This window comes from Mugil cephalus, chromosome 1, assembly GCF_022458985.1.
Source record: "Mugil cephalus isolate CIBA_MC_2020 chromosome 1, CIBA_Mcephalus_1.1, whole genome shotgun sequence".
Taxonomy (NCBI): Eukaryota; Metazoa; Chordata; class Actinopteri; order Mugiliformes; family Mugilidae; genus Mugil; species Mugil cephalus.
The window spans coordinates 14951509-14968044 of NC_061770.1; the positions used below are offsets into that span (position 1 = coordinate 14951509).

A 16536-nucleotide genomic window follows, 5' to 3' on the forward strand; every position below is an offset into this window, starting at 1 on the left:
TTTTGCTTTTCTTTGGAATACAGATATTTTACCTTACAGGATTTCGATTTAAGTCTTACATGCAGCCGTCTGCATTTTCAGTTCACATTCCTCAATAATGAGTACTACAGGATGAGGGGATTAAAAGGAAGCCAGATTGTTCTTTCTGGGAAAGTAAACCAAAGTGCAACAGGGGCTCGTTACTTTCTCCCTGCTGTTCTTAGAGTAACTAAGGCGCGCTTATACGAAAGGCTCGCACTCATGTCACACCGGTGAAGCTGGAAGCATCTCTGAATATTTTCAGACAGAAGAATGGGGCATTTTTTTTTCCTCCTTGTCTTCCCCTGTGCAGGGGGAAGACAACGGGAATGGAGTGTAGTAGGACATTAAGATGCGGGGAGTGACTTTGCCAATAAGCTTTGCGGGTAACCGGCTCTCATGCGAGATCTGATGGAGCCTTCCTCCCGTCGTCTCTGCGGCTCTTCCAGCCACGTCTTATTGCTTCCCGCTCAGACGCGAACTGCTACCGCTCTCATGTTGCGTTGATCAGCTTACAGACTCGCTGGAGAACAATCACCGCACTGTGTCTTAAAAGTCGTCTCGTTGTTTGTCCCTCAGCTCGGCTCTGACCTCCCATGTCCCTCACCTTCTTCTCGTCTTCCCAGCTGCCGTCCCAAATAAGCAGCTTGCTCTCACGCATACATACTCCATATTCTCTTTTTGCGCCCCAGTTACTGTACACAATCATACAGCGAGTGACGTCACCTCTGTATGTTTGGAGGCCCCGGCTGAGGCCCCTTTCACAGTCAGGCTGACCCTGTGTATTTTTAATGAGTGACCTGTGGTGGATGTTTATGTTGGAGCTCATCTCGTGATAAGGAACCTGCATGTTGTTGAATTTTCCTTCTGACCTGCTCCTTTTAGTTTCACGCCGTGTCACCAGATATTTTCACTGTCTTTACGGGACTTGCTTTTTACTGCGTCATCACCAAAACTTTATTTCCACCTACCGCGATTAAAGCCTCTTCCTGCAAGGCCTGTAAATACCTCTGCCTTTGACTAGAGACATAACTTAATCCCTTTCAGACTTCCTGAAGTCTCACATATTTCAGTGAAAAGGCAACCTTGGCTTCGAGCAGACCTGGATTCCATTATAATCTTTTTACCTTTTTCAAAAAAAATAAAAAAATAAAGCATTTTATATAATGATTATTTCGGGAGTGTGTTTATTATATAGCAGAATATTACAGTTGTTTGGATTAAAGATGAGACATGAAAGAAAAAAATGAGTTTGGATGGTAAAAGCTCTGCGTGACTAAGCAAGCGAGGTGATAATAATATTCTCCTGATACAAGAATGATTATGCAGAACGATTGTGTGTACGCATTCTTTCGTGTCTGAGAAGACTGGCCTATTGTTCATTTTGTGTACCCCTGCTGCGGATGGAGAACCAGTCCCCGGGTGTCGGTGAGACAAGAGAAGGCGTTCGAGGGGATCTTCTCCACTTCCAACAGATTGTTTTCCAGGTGGACACTCGCCAAGGTGGAGTCAGACCTTTGAGGATGGCAGACTCCCCACCGTCTAAGCACCCTGAAATCACAGCAAACGCAAATTCAGTTGAGACAGGCGGAGTTCACTCTGAGAAAACACAGATCCTAGGAACAAATGTTCATTTTTTATTAAGTGAAACAAAACAAAAACAGCGTGAAAAAAATAAATGCATTTCCATGAGGCACTGGGTGTGCCAGAATATCGCCCCTTTTCTGTTTTGCCAAGCCCCTTGGAGGCATTTCCAAAGGGAGCTGTTCCATCAGAGCTAAAAGCATTAGAACAAGATTGGGTAACAAACAGGCAGGAATTTATCTTGAAAATCACCTCTGAACTTGAAGAAAACTTCTACCTGATCTGATTGTTGTCCAGTCTCAGCACCTGCAGGTTCTTGAACTGCCTGACGTAGCGAGGGACCTCTCCCAGGAGATTGTTGTCCAATAGGAGCTCGGTCAGCGAGCGGTAAGTTCCCACAAACGAGAACTGTTTGAACGAATTGTTCCTCAAGCCGTTGTGAGACAGGCCGAGGGACTGAAGGCCCGGGCGCAGGTGACGGAACGTGAACTCTGGGATGTGACTGATGCTGTTGTGTTGCAGGTTCAGTTTTCGGAGAGAGCGAGCCAGATTCATTGGCACAGATGTGAACTGGTTGTGGGACAGATCCAAGGACTCCAGGGACCTGAGGAGAAGAAACACACCCAGAGAGCAATCATGAAGCGGTATCATCAAAAACCCTCAAATGAAACACTTTTATATGATATTAGTCATGCACAGCTGTATGGATGACAGGGCTGTGGTGTTGGACATGGTCATTTGAGTCTACTGCTTTGGTCCAGATGAAAATATCTCCACAGATACTTTTACACTGTGGTAAAAAGGTTTTCGGGCACCCCATGCATTTGCAAGTATTGCATTAAGAATCACTCTTAGGTCTTCAACTGCAATTTATTTTAGTACAGTCACAGACGAAATACTAAACAAATCCTAAACAGTCTAAAAACTTAAAATTGATTGATTCCATAAAAATTCATAAGAAATTTTGAGTACTGGGTCATTTTGGTACCAGTGATCCACTAATGAAGGCCGTGCTTTTTATTAAAAGACACATTTGTCTGTTGCCATGCTTTGTGTCCATATAAAGCCAGTGCATTTGAAAGTTCTTCAGAGACAAAAACGGCTAAAACAAGGAACCTAACACTGTAAACACGCCTGAAGATATAGAATCTCAGCCAGGAAGAGCACAGCTGCAGCCAGATTGTCAGGAAGTGCAGATGCAGTCCTTCAGCAGTTGGATCCACTCTGCAAAAATACAGACGAACCAACAGCTTGGAAAACAAACCAAGATCTGGGCGTCCAAGGGTTTCTTCAGAAAGAAATGACCGCATCCTGATCCACATGTGCAGGGAAAACCGCCGAATGACATCACAGGAGCTCCAACAGCAGTGGTCAAACCAAACTGGTGTCTAGTGTACGTGGTGGACCTTTAGATCGTGGCTTAAAGATCTACAAGGCTGTTAAGAAGCCCCTGATCAATGAGAGACAGAGGATAGCCTGGTGTCGTTGGGCCCGAGAACACAAGAACTGGACAGTCAGGAATTTGAAGAAGATTCTGTGGCTGAATGAGTCCAGTTTCCAGCTTCATCTTCCTCCTGCCAATGTGAGAGTATGCATACCAGATGAAGCATTATCTCCAGCGTGTACAGCACCTACAGTCAAAAATGGTGGAGGCAGAATCATGGTTTGGGGATGAATAAATGCTGCTGGTGTTAGTCTTCTCATTGTCTGTGATGGCACGTTGAACTCTGCCAGGTATTGTGCCATTCTCATTCATTTGAAGCGTCATAAGCGCGCTTATGTCGACGACACTGCTTTGAACACGAGCAGTTTGTGTTCTCTCGTCTAGGGCTTCATACTGCTGTATGGCTTCCAAAACTCTTCTGTGCTTTTCAATTTTATTTTGTCTCGCGGCCTGGAGTCTTCTCTGGATCTCTTCTTTTGCCTTGTGTCTGACAAAAAGCCACAGAGTGAGCAGCCAATGCACGATTGCCTCAGTGTCCTCCATTGTTGTGTTGCTGATGTTGTTGTTGTTGTTTGTTGTTCTGGTCTTCCGGTTTTGTGCGTGGCTTGGCGCGGTGTAAATGACGTCACAGCAGTTTCGCGCAGCCGTGTTATGACGACCCTGCCCATGTTGAGGAGGTACTATATGGTACTCAATTGTAATGGAAAAAGACCGGAACCGTGCCGTGCCATGCCATACCGTGCTAGTGGAAAGGCCCCATTAGTTTTTGTTCAGGTTTGAACACATTCTCTGTTGTTTGTTGACTCTGATACCGACAATGCTGAGAACTGACACATTGAAACTGTATTGTATTTGTTTGTTTCAAAACACAAAAAAGAGATGTGTGTAAAATTTTAAGGGTGTCTGAAAACTTTTTTTCCACCACTGTATTTCCTGCAACACTGCTTCCAGTAGTCCCAACATGAGGTTGATGTTGGATGTTGAGAAAGATGCAAGTCAGCAAAGGGATGTCAGCATATAAATATTTACAATATGTCGGCTTTTTATTCGGAGACTTTTCACTGCAGTCATGTTTCATAGTTACTGGACTCCTGCACTGCGCTGTTGGGGAGAGTGGGAGGCAACGCTGTGGGGGAATAATTGAGAATAGCAGGAGAAAAAATAATGGGGCCTGCGGGGTTGTAATGTAGGAGAGCATGGCAGTTCGAGGGGCAATTTGTGGCCGAGCTGCTGATAAGGCATATGAAAATGTTTGGCTTGTGCGGAAACACAGCGAATGGCCTCCGAGACACAACCAGATCTCTGGCGGTCTGAGGCGAAGACAAGGCGCAAGAGGTTGAGTGTTTTTGTTGAAAGATCCCAGACAGCTGTTGTGAGTTTACAGCACAGCTCGCAGCAGGAGAGGAACCTAATTTTTCTTCTTTTTTTTTTGTTCTTCCGCCATTTGTCGACCACTCTGAACAACCAGTGGGCTCAGAGCAGCACGGGGTGACCTGCCAGGGAGCACGCAGGGAAATGAACTGGGAACCAGTGAGGAAAGAGAGGATGTTGGAGACATGCAGACGGCAGCTGTCGGACAGATGTTGACCACTTAAAAGTTTCTGTTACTTGTAAAGGTAGCCTCCGTCTCCTCCCTTGAACATTACCACTTCCAGGTTTCATTAATCATTGCAGTTTTGGAAGGCGGAGACGGGCTTTCCATGTGACAGTGAAAACCTGTAATTTCTAATATCACTAAATCCATCCAAACAATGGAACAGTGAGAAGAATTTTCTGTTCATTTTTAAACACTGCTATAAAAGTCAGAGTTAGGCCCATATTCCGTTCAAACAAGGCCAGACTTTGAGAAAAGTTATTTCTCTCTGTCCAAGTTGTAACAGAAGATGACAATAACTTAATTATAAATGAGCACAATGACAGATTTTAGGTCAAAAAATAAAAACACACAGCCATATAGACACAAACCTTTTGTACCATGGTAGATAGCGTTATTTCTCCTTGGAATTTAAACTCTGTACCAGTGTACGCCGATCATATTCTAAATCTTTGCCAGGAAGATCAGCAGCAGTCTAATGCAGCGTTGAGCTCCACGTGGCATTAATGAGCAGAGGGACACACAGTCCTATCTTCTCAGTGTCCTCCACCCTGCACGCTCACGCCCGCTGGCACATACGCGCAACATCACACGCACCCATGAAAGGGCAGTCCATGAGAAACATGGTCACGGATACCAAGACGAGTGAAGAAATTGTGTATTATAAAACGCTCTTTGAAAAAGTCAAGATTGATTTACTGCTTGATTTCTATGGGAGCACACAGAAATGACAACAGAACAAATGTCTTTTGTGCTCATAGATGTGTGTGTGTGTTTTGGGCAAAGCATGACCAGGCGCATTCGAGCTGAGGTCTGCTCATCCTCCTCCAGGATTTCAGCTTCTAATGAGAACCAGCACACAGAGGATTCTATCGCGCATATGCATAAAGTTATTTGAATACAGATACACATATGCATGCAGAATTGCAGGTATGATACTTAATTGTTGTCATGCTAGCGCAACATAAGCTGGTTTAAGCACTGCACCAGCCGAGGACAGGTGATGTAGTCCAGTAGAGTGGGATAAAAAGGCCTAAGATTGGATTTAAAAATGCAGTGGTGGACGGATAACGGTAGGACATGAATTTATTGCAACAGTATGTGCACGGAAGTGGGCTGATGTCTGCGAGCCTTCTGGGCCATTTGTCACATTTGCTAAGAACAGACTGAAACATACTTGGATTCATTTACATTCACGACTGTGTGTAGTGTAAATCCACTGCGGGCATTTGTGTGCATGCTTTAAAATGTAGCACGTTCGCATTCAAATAGGAAACGAAAAATGTGAACTGAAGCTCTGTGTTATATTTTAGCATAGCTGGTGCACGCGCGCGCGTGTGTGTGTGTGTGTGTATTCCCGTTTGTATAAGCTCATTACAAAGTCAATTTGCGCTGGTCCAAAGACAAAAGGAGCCTTTGTCACAAGGCCCATCAGGCTGAGACGCATCGTAACCTAACTTGACACACACAACTTTGGTGTGACGATCGGCGATCCTGCACCGACACGGGCTGATAAATTGCAGCCGTGATGAATTTACATCAGCTTCTCTGCCAAAATGAAACACTTCATAAAAACCAAATGCAAAAGAGGCATAAAATCAAATCATCTCATTTGATCCACCAGAACTGCAGTCTTCTGGGACACAAAATGAGAACAAAAACAACTTTTTTGTCATCAATATCCCGATGCCATTGATGCAGCTCCACTGGATATTTGAACCATTTAAAAGGCTGTAATGTTAAGCCTTAGAACATGCAAAAAAATAAAATAAATAATTTCTCCCTAATAAAAATGTTTGACGGCATAAATTAAAAACCTTGAAATACCCCCGTTTCAAACATTTGGAAACAATCACGTTTATGTAACTTTAATCCGTGCAAGTAATTCAAAACATACTGTGGTTTTGTCAGGGGATATTTGGAGTTTGAAGTCGGGTCCGTTGACTGTCAGCAGTGGTGAGATACTGGAGAGGGAGCGGTTATGGAGGGATTTAGGGCTTTAATTGAGCTGAAGGGTTACTAACGAACCACGAAAAGATAACTTGTCGCTGTTAAGAAGGACAGCACTGATTGTATCCTACTGCACATTCAGGATATTTAACAATTATCAGCCCTTCCGTCGATCTAGAAAGTTGTGGGGTGCTGGAGCCAGTACCTACTGGCACTGGAAATTTGGTTGCTAACTCAAAGAGACAACCGTTCACACCAACATGCACAACTACAGGACATTTAGAATCGCCAAATGACCTCGCTAGCATGTCTTCGGGCTGTAGGAGGAAGCTGGAGCACCACAGAGGAAACCCACGCAGTTTGAAAAGGGAGAACATGCAAACTAACAACTACGTACCTACACATAAGTGGGAATTACGTAATTCACAAAGGGAAGCACATGTTTTTTGAGTGGTTAAAGAAGCATTGAGGTCTTTATCTTCAGTTAAAGTAGAATAATGAAGCAGAGTACCAAAAACCAAAAAAAAGTACCAAAAACAATGCTTCTATTCTATTATTCTTTCATTACCGACGATTAAATACGTAATTGGCTAATCTATGTGTATAGATTTTTAATAGCACGTGTAAAGGGCATACCATGTAGCTGTAATACTCACAGTACTTGCATGATGCATGCACATTGTCGGCCACATTTAAACACACCCAGAGGAGCTCAACCTAAGGACAGTCCGGGGGAAAAAGTGGCACTCTGAATACCTATAAAAAATATATATGATAATAATTGTTCTGACTTACTGCGCTTACATTTACATTAAGAGGCCAGAAAATGAGGTGAGATTCTGGCAGTGGTCCCAGTTTGACTGAAACATGGTTATAGTCCCCAGGTCCCCGTAACCTGCAGTGTCCACCAAGCACACATCCCATCACCAGGACCCAGCAGGAGGCAGTGGTAACACAGAAGCAAACTACAACTGACTAACGAGCCACAACCACCACGCAACAGTTTATTTTACCTTCAAGCAGTTTACTTTTCATCTTGTTTCACCTCACCTCTACTCCATTTCTCTAATCTCCTCAGTAGCAGAGCTACATTATGAGTGCATGCCTCCACTAGAGGTTTAATAAGTCTGTAGAGTCACAGACAGTCCAACCGGAGGGATGATTCTTGCTTCACGCCTCCCGGGTCTCTCATTAGTGACCTCTGCCCTTCTGAAGTATTGTCTCCTGCAGTGCAAGCGGAGTCCAGGTCAAGCTGAATGTGTTCACAGTCTGCTGACTATGTAGTGCTGAAGGAAGCTTTTAAAATAGAGGGCCTGCTAATAAGCCTGCAGTGCCAGTGGGGCAGCTGCTGCTCTCATTACTAATGAGGCCGAGTGTCAGGCATCAAATATGCTGGAGTCGGAAGTCAGACTTTGTTGAATAGCCTTCAATGAGCTGTCATTTATCTGTTGGTTAGTTTTTCTTATTCACACGATCCGCGAGGAAATCTTCTCAGCTGGATATTTCCACATTTTCCTCTGCGCAACACGTGCAGAGTCTCTCCATTTGCACTTACTTGCAGTCTCTCATTTGCATTCTCTTTCCTCAGTTTTCCCTGAAGCTCCCACTGTGGTTCCCAAGGATCCCAGGGAGCAACGAAAAACCCACTGGAATTCACTATATTTAAACAACACACGCACGCACGCACGCACGCACGCCTGCACGCACACACACGCACGTCGGAACACACAGGAACACACACATACAGAGGCACAGTTTCCTTCAAGCTCTCCAGCACTAGTCGCTGTCATAACTTCTACGAAACGTGAGCAAGAATGTGCACATCTGCGAGTGAGTGGACAAGCGGGAAGGGGAAGAGGGGAAAGTAACGCGTCCGCCGCCGACATGTCAATCTGCTGCTAAACTGTTGAAGAAGGTGCTTCTGCTTCAGTTTGTTTGCGTGTCAGCCTCAGTTGCTGATGACAGGAATGGAAATTTATTGCTTATCTGTTAGGAAACCTTTTATCTTTTAATTGGAATGTGTGGTACTTCACATCTTGAAGACACAAAGTGATAAGACAGACAAACAAATCACAAAGGAAGTGTTCACATTACCAAATGGCACTAGACTACCCCCTTTTGGCAGATGAAGGAACTGCAGAAAATGGAATTGATGGATCCATGCATGCATGGATGGATGGAGGGATGGACGGACATACTTTAGACGGGTCCAGGCGTGGGTAGCGATGGCTTGCTCATGCAGCTGGTTGTGACTCAGGTTTAGCACTCTCAAGTGAATGCAGTCCCTCAGTGCCTCCTCAGTCACCTCATCAATCAGATTTTTAGTCATGTCCAGCACCTACATACATTAATGCAGAGAGAGACTAAATTTAGCATCAGCAGTAGTCAGGTTGCATATTACTTACAATGTAATCAATAAAATAGGGCTCTCAGTGGTTCCTGTATATATTTTCTAAAAGGTTCTATTTGTTCCCTTTTCCCAACTTTGTTTCCTGAACCTCCAGAGTGCGATAAACCCAGCGATAAACTTGATGTCCCTCCAAACGAAGTAGTGGTAAACTTTGCCTCAGGCTGAAGACACACAAAAGGCAACGTGGCATGAGACGACACTGAAAACACATGCCATCGAGGCTCATTGCGCCAGAAGTTGGCCCAGACTATAAAGTAGTTTCCAAACCACTAACGAACCCAACCACATATAGTAGCTGGGGGCTTTGTGCCACTGTCTTGCTTTGTGCTCCTCTGAGTTCAACAGCAGGGCCCTGTTGTCACATCCTAACATGTTAATGGGGAGGATTCATTTAACGTGATACAAGTGCACCTGAAGAGAAGGTGGAAGGCCCGGGGGGACAGAACGGAGGAGGTTGTTGCTCAGCTGGAGGGACAGAAGCTTCTGTAATGGTCTGAAAGCTGAAGATGACACATCATGGAGGGCATTCTCCCCCAGCTCCAGATTCAGCAGATTCGTCAGACCTGGAAGAGAATGATAAATTCAACGCTATTCCCATACAGCACAACGCTGCGTTTCTCTTCTGTGTACAAAGACACAAAGTCGTACCTTCGAAGCAGTGAGGGGTGAGTGCACTAAGCTTGTTCTTGTTAATCCTGAGCTCCTCGAGTGTCGAAGGCAGGGATGGAATCCTGCTAATCTGATTTCCATCAAGATTCAGTTTCTTCAGAAGGGTCAGATTCTACACAATAACACAGGATAAGGAGGTGTTAACAGACCGAGATGATAAAAAACAGACAAAATGGGTACTTGTCTCCAAGTCCATAATTTTCCATCCCGACTCCCAAATCAGGACACAATCACAGAGTTTACAGGGATAAAAACGAAGGAGAGAATGTCGAATTTGTGCATCTCTTCCATGTCATCTATCATGCGGTATTTTTAGCAAAAGCCACTTTGGGTGGCTCTTCAGTGAAAGCTGCTGTGGTCGATGTGTGACTTAGAGCAGTGGACAGGATCTTTGCAGTGTCCCTCTAGCCAGTCCATCAGTCCTCTGTCATTACGGCGACGTGAGCAGAAAATGAAGAAAAAAAATATCCAAAAATAATTTCCTTATATTCTCCCCATCATTGGCTGCAGCTTTTTTTCCAGCAGGTTTCTCCGGCCAATGCCGTGACAGTATATCAATGGTGGTGTGTAATGATTGGTCAGAGTGTGGCAGGCTTCCTCAGTGTGGTCGGGACCTGTGGTCATTTAGAGGTTAAACCAGAGGTTATTCTTAGAAGGGATTAGTTAATGCAGTTTCAGTACTCTTTTATTACCGTAATGATACAGGATCCAGCCTGCATTTTATTTTAATTAGATGCAAAGTGACTTATAAAACAGGCTTGTAAGTCTCAAACTCAGTCATTCACATTTCGCACACTGCAGATTCCCTGTACGAGAGGAAAAGGAGCAGCCGGGGACAATGTCAAACCAGTCCTCCACATGCTAGTCAGGGAAAAGTGACTAGTGCAGTTGCACTTTAGGCCTGAGGTGTGCACCACTGCCTTTTAAAAGTGTGACGTGTATTTTACAGTTTGATCTTTTTTTTTTTTGGTTCAATGTGGCTGTCTATGTTGATGTTTTACAGTCTTCAATATACATTACCTTAAATGTACTTCAGATATTTGATATTTAATTACATTTGACTAACAACAGTTTTAGTTGCACTTAAGTTAAATGATCAAATATCTACTCTAAAGAGCACAACTTAAATTGGATTAGTTGTTGCTGTTCCCCCTTTCACACTTCTTCTCCTATTCGTTTCTTCCATACGAGGCCTGGTTAATAGAGGTAACTTGTATTTTTAAGAAAAATACTCAATATTACATAAGAATGCAACATAACATTACACACAAATAGAATATTAATCCCACAACAATGAAAAACGGTTACTGTATTTGTTGACTGGAAGTAGATTGAACAGGTTAAACCAGGTCCAGCTGGAAATGCAGGTCTGAGAGGATTTGCAGCAGTTACTCTGCCGTTCTCGGATGTTCCTGCTTTGTTTTTTGGTTTATTGTATCAGTCATCATGGCCTTTTGAATCACAGATAGAAATGTACACACACACACACACACACACACACACACACACACACACACACACACACACACACACACACACACACACACACACATATATACCTTCCCTGTGAGTAACAGAGGAGTATATTAAACAAAGAAGCTACACCCTGTAATCACAGCCCAATGTAGGAGATAGTTCCACATTCAAGCATGATTTCAGAAACACAACTGAGTTGCACAAGTGATGTTCTTTCAAACAGGTGTTGCAGAAGTGACGGTGTGTTAACAGCAGCGGGGTGAAGCTGAAACATGCTCACAGAGCAGCGTTACTCACAGACAAGGGGTTTTGGCTGAAGGACTCGTCGTCCAGTTTGTTGTGGCTCAGGTCCAGCGCGTCAAGGTTGGGTAGGCCAGAGAAAGTTTCCGGAGCGATGATTTGGATGTTGTTCTCTAGAGGATAAATCACATGGTAAGATGTTTGCTATGATGTGGTGTGTGTGACTCTAGGTCACGCTGACATATCTGTACTATTATGTTTTGACATTCATGTAAATATTGTAATCAGTCAGTGAACTTTCATTTTGAATTTAATGATTTACTATCTTGACTTAAAACCCCAAGTACTGCTACAGTGTTAAAGTGGATTAGAGGTGGATTTTAGGACTAAAGGCTCATTGGTTCAAATCCCCTCGACATCCATGGCTAAAACGCCCTTGAGCAAGCCTCCAAGTGTGCTCACTACTCTCTGTGTGTACAAATGGATGGGTTAAATGAACTCTGTGCACTGTATAAGCACATACTTGGCCAATACTTGACATTTATGACTCATGTTTACAGTAGCTGCATGTTTTTTTTTTGCAGCTTCTGCTTATCTTAATGAATGATTTCCCTTTAATTTTGACAATCACTAAGCATAGATGCCTTCCTTTTGAGTGAGTCTGCAAAAACGTTGTAGGCACAGACACAGATGTTTGTAAGACTATCTTAGTGAGGACTGTCCTTGACATAATGCATTCTGGAGCCCCTGACCATCTCAGCTAAATGTCTAAACCTAACCTAATTGTAACCTCTACCCTAACGCTGAGTCTCAACCCTCCGACAGGCTTGTAAAGAAGTGAGGACCGGCTGATCTGTCCTCACTTTGCACAAATGTCCTCACTCCGATTTAACTCGAAGTGGTCCCCAGAATGGTAGTTGTATGAGAGCATGTTCACACACACCTGCCATGTCCAGGTGTGTGGTCTCCAGGTTGCGGAAGGTTGGCAGGTGAGTCAAGCCGACGCCCCTGCAGCTGATTTCTCTGTCAGACGTCTGGCACTCAAAAGGAGTCTCTGTAAAGTTGGACTGTGTTTCAGTTTGATTGGTGGGAGGCTCAGTTGCCTCTTCTTCTTCTTCTTCCTCTTCCTCCTCCTCTTCTTCTTCCTCTTCTTCTTCCTCTTCTTCTTCTTCCTCCTCCTCCTCCTGATTTAGAAAACAGAACAAGTCACTCAACTGGATGATCCTGCGGGGGGAAAAAAACAATAGTTTTATTTGTGCAAAAAACACAAACCTCTTCGTCATCGTCATCTTCGTCGTCGTCATCCTCATCGTCATCATCATCGTCATCTTCTTCTTCTTCTTCCTCCTCCTCTCGTGCTTTCCCCTGATCCATCAGCCTTCTCTTCTCAGCATGAAGTTCTTTCAGTGTTGCCATGAGAACGCTGGTCCCCTCCTCTCCTTTTCCGCGCTTTCTCCAGCCCATTAGCGGTCGCCCCAAACCTGCCTGCAACAAGCAGCAGCAAACCAGGGACACGATTAAAGTAAAAGTTCTTAAACAAGGCTGACACATGGGCGAAAAGATGGTAAGCGATGCGGTATTTCTGGATCGACACCACATCTGTCTGGTCTCACAATTCTATATGCGATCGACTCTTCCGTGGCTGCGTGTTTCCTCTTCCCCCAGGAACTTCTTTTTCTTCTGCTGAGGGACTCCAGCTTTTTGAAGTCAGCTTTTTTTGGCCTGGTTTCCCATTTGGCATCAGTTTGTAGATGCTCATTTTGACTCTCTTCTTCATCAAGATAACGACAAACATAAAGCAGAAGAAGATTTAAATCACTGATGTGAACTTAACAACTTTTATCTTGTTTAGGTGTTAAATAATTTGTCAAGAAGAAGAATAAGACAGAAACTGAAAGGATTTAAAAGCTCACCAGCAGCTTGCGTATTGAAAAACGTAATTTCTGTGCTGTTCTTCGATGAGTGAACAGTTGCCATTTCTTGCTCAGGAGTCTCAGGAGAAGAGATTTCCAAGAAGGAGTCAAGGCTTTCTCCTGATAAAATTGCGTTACTAAGGCAAAAGCACACGATCCACGTCCTTGACAGCTGCATTGTCGGATGTTTACGGGGGGAAAAAAGCCCCAAACTTTTACTTCCAATCTTCAGGTCTGATGAGCGCAAAAAGGAAATCCACAGAAAATGCAGACGGTTATTCCAAAACGAAGAGAAGTCAAGCAGTCAAGTTCAGACTGATCTCCTTAGAATTTAAAGAAAGAGTAAAAGCTGTGTTTATTTTCTGTTGTCAGATTAAAAAACTCTTCCAAACACATATTGTACTTGGCCCCTACTCACAGTGAATCCTGAAATGAAGAAAGAGCGAGAGGGTGGGACGAAATATCATGGAAACAGAGAGGTAAAAAAAAGTGTTAATAAAGGCCTTCGATCATCATACCGTGAAATACACAGGCACGCCTCACTCCTCCTTGTCTCCTCTCCCTCTCATAACTGTCTGCTAACACTGGGACAGAAGACCTGTTTTTTTTTTTTTGTGGGGATGACGAGACACTGACCAGTAGAAAAAAAAAAAAGAAAGAGAAAGAGACTGGAACACGGGACGTTTCGTACACCAGTGATAGATTCTAGCCCAGTTTTGTGATGGGCTTTGACGCGTGTATTTTTAATCCAGCGTAACCTCCTGTGTTTTCTCTGGACAGAATCAGACGTCATGTTGGTAGCCTATCCCGGAGCTCGTCCAACAAGGGGCAGAGTTTACGGACAGTTCACGTCAGCGCCGTCTGGCGAGGCTCCACTAACATGTACGTATGAAAACAAATATGAACTCCGAGGAACGAACAATGAGGCCATCTTTGCATTCTGTACGCACGTACTATGCATGCACGGTGGAGCATCCTCTCACTCAACCTGTGGGCTCGGTCAGGCGTCGAGTCAAACTGGGATTTTCACTGTGGGGTGAAACCTGCTGACAGCCCCTCTTTATTTGCCCAGCAACAAACACATAGATACGTTAAATCTGATTTAAAACATCCATGATTGACCACTGCTACTAATATAAGCTATGATCTTTTCAATTTTATGCCCTCATTGTAAGACTTGTAATATTTTTTATTTATTTTTTTAGTCCCTGCACCTGCAGATCAGCTGATGAGACGGAGACGGCCACAGAATCCAGACATATTCCAAATGGCACACGGGACAACTTGACACTAAACACTGAAACACTCAGTCTACTCCAAGGTAAACAGTGATGTGTCCCAACATGATTCATTTAAATCTTGACTGGAACATGCAGTAAACCACCGAGCACATTCAAACCCCCCTCCTTAACCTCAGACAGACAACACCCTGAATTAACAATTTCCACCACCAAGAGTGACGCCGAGTCAAGAATAACCAACATTTCAGAACTATTTTCGCTGGGTACAGTCAGGTTTAACACGTATTTACGACCATTCCTGTGTATACAATATATGTTCTTCAGTCTCTATTTTTTTGCACATTTGTTCATATGCTAATTCTGTACATTTTTTACCTATAATATTTTTTATTTTACTATGTTTTACTTATATTTTATTGGTTCTTAAGAGTGTTTTATGTGCAACTAAGCTACTGTGACCAAGCAATTTCCTTTGTGGTTCATTAAAGTCTAAGTCATTTCATTATCCCCCCTTTGAATTATTATCCTTTTTCTGACAGCGTAGCACAACTTAACTTCCATGTTTCCTCCGTCAGTACAAACAGGCTTTGACAGCCTGATCCCTGGCAAGTCTATGATACTTCAGGCATGTAAACGCTCATCTGCAGACAGGAAATGTCTCTCTGAAGTCGTACATACAGTAGATCTGGGCTTGCTTTGAGCAACAGTGCAGTATAAAAGAAAGCCTATGCAAACGTCTGATCTCGGTCAAAGCACCGTTCAGTTTTATTGCAGCGCTGTTTGCTTGTTGAGGGCTTCGCATGTTGATGTGTTTTGATGTCTGCTTTCGTCACAATCATGCTGAATTTTTTTTTTTAGGTTTCTAGGAGACATCAAAAGATGGTGTAGCAAAGCTGCTACAGCTCATCCATCTGGTTCTGGGAGAATGGAGCGGTTCTGCAAGGTTTTGGTGTGTTTTTCTCCTGAAAAAGCCTAGATCTAGCCCAGACACAGGACCAGCACTTGCCAAAAACCGCTGCAGCTCTGATGTTGTCGGGCTCATGACAGACCACCTGACTACTCTTCCCCTAAATGTCAGAGCGACTTCCCGTTCTTGTTAACGCCACTTTTGGACTGTATTTACTACAGTTTTCAACAGTCCCTGCTGTAGTGTATCCAATTCCTTGGACATTTTTATGTCCCTAAACCAAGCATTATAAGTTTGATGTGCCCCACGGCTCTTGGAGTACTGCGTAACCAAAATTATGTCAGCAAAATCCCACAAGAATATTTGTATTTGCTGCTCCCCATCTCAGCCAAGAGTCCCATGAAAGATGGGAGAAGGTTCTTAATCTCCGCAATAAAAAAAAAAACTCAATATGTGCCAATCCTGTGTATAGGTACCAGTCTTCAGACAGATGAGTCTGGTATTAAAACCAAAGTTAGCTTCAGCCAGCTGTATAAGTTCAGGGTTTTAGATTTGGTTTTCATTGCATAGGTTGTAATTTATAAAACAGAAGTTGTGAAATTATATTTTTTATGTACATCCAAAAACATGCCATTTTCGCCACATTGCATAGATCTTTTATATCCATTTGATCCGATTATATAGTCTAATTAGGGGACTGCCAAAGAAAGTACAGTTCTTCCAGTAGACACATTTTGGACTTTTAGCATAGTGGTGCTGCTATTGTATGAATGTGCTCATAAACTGGGTAAGGAGTGCTATGTGAAGAAATGTCACAGTACAGATAACCCTGGCCAAGGCCTCTTCAAACTTCACATCTGGAGATCAGACTGCAGTGTTTGATCCACTGGTAGAGATGAAAACATGAAGGTAAACCAGTGTTGTTACAACATACAAAACGTGATTCCCACAGCTTAAAGATTAGAACAAATGAGCCAAGTACATTGCCCAGGGACTGTGATGAACAGATAAAATGTGGTGCAAGTCCATCTAGTAAATGGGGAAAACTCACCTCCTGGTGGCTGTAGAGGAAATATCAGCCTCAAAACCC

General features: G+C 43.5%; 1 protein-coding gene and 1 long non-coding RNA gene across 3 annotated transcripts; one reads left to right on the plus strand and one right to left on the minus strand.

The window, feature by feature from the left end:
* Positions 1-1200: 1200 nt before the first annotated feature.
* si:dkey-32e6.6 (extracellular matrix protein 2) lies at positions 1201-13768 on the minus strand. Its single transcript, XM_047592901.1, has 10 exons — positions 13299-13768; positions 12999-13156; positions 12658-12870; positions 12329-12569; positions 11443-11558; positions 9649-9781; positions 9412-9563; positions 8789-8928; positions 1880-2206; positions 1201-1569 (listed from the first exon to the last, which is right to left on the minus strand). The coding sequence occupies exons 1-10, from the start codon at positions 13474-13476 to the stop codon at positions 1398-1400; spliced, it is 1830 nt and encodes a 609-aa protein (XP_047448857.1). The 5' UTR covers positions 13477-13768; the 3' UTR covers positions 1201-1397.
* On the plus strand, positions 11438-16175 carry LOC125012774. Of its 2 annotated transcripts, XR_007113319.1 has the most exons (5): positions 11438-11577; positions 12211-12374; positions 14079-14180; positions 14504-14619; positions 15398-16175. It is a non-coding gene; the product is annotated as an uncharacterized LOC125012774 (long non-coding RNA). The 2 variants fall into 2 exon arrangements; XR_007113318.1 differs by lacking the exon at positions 12211-12374.
* The last annotated feature ends 361 nt before the right edge of the window (positions 16176-16536 follow it).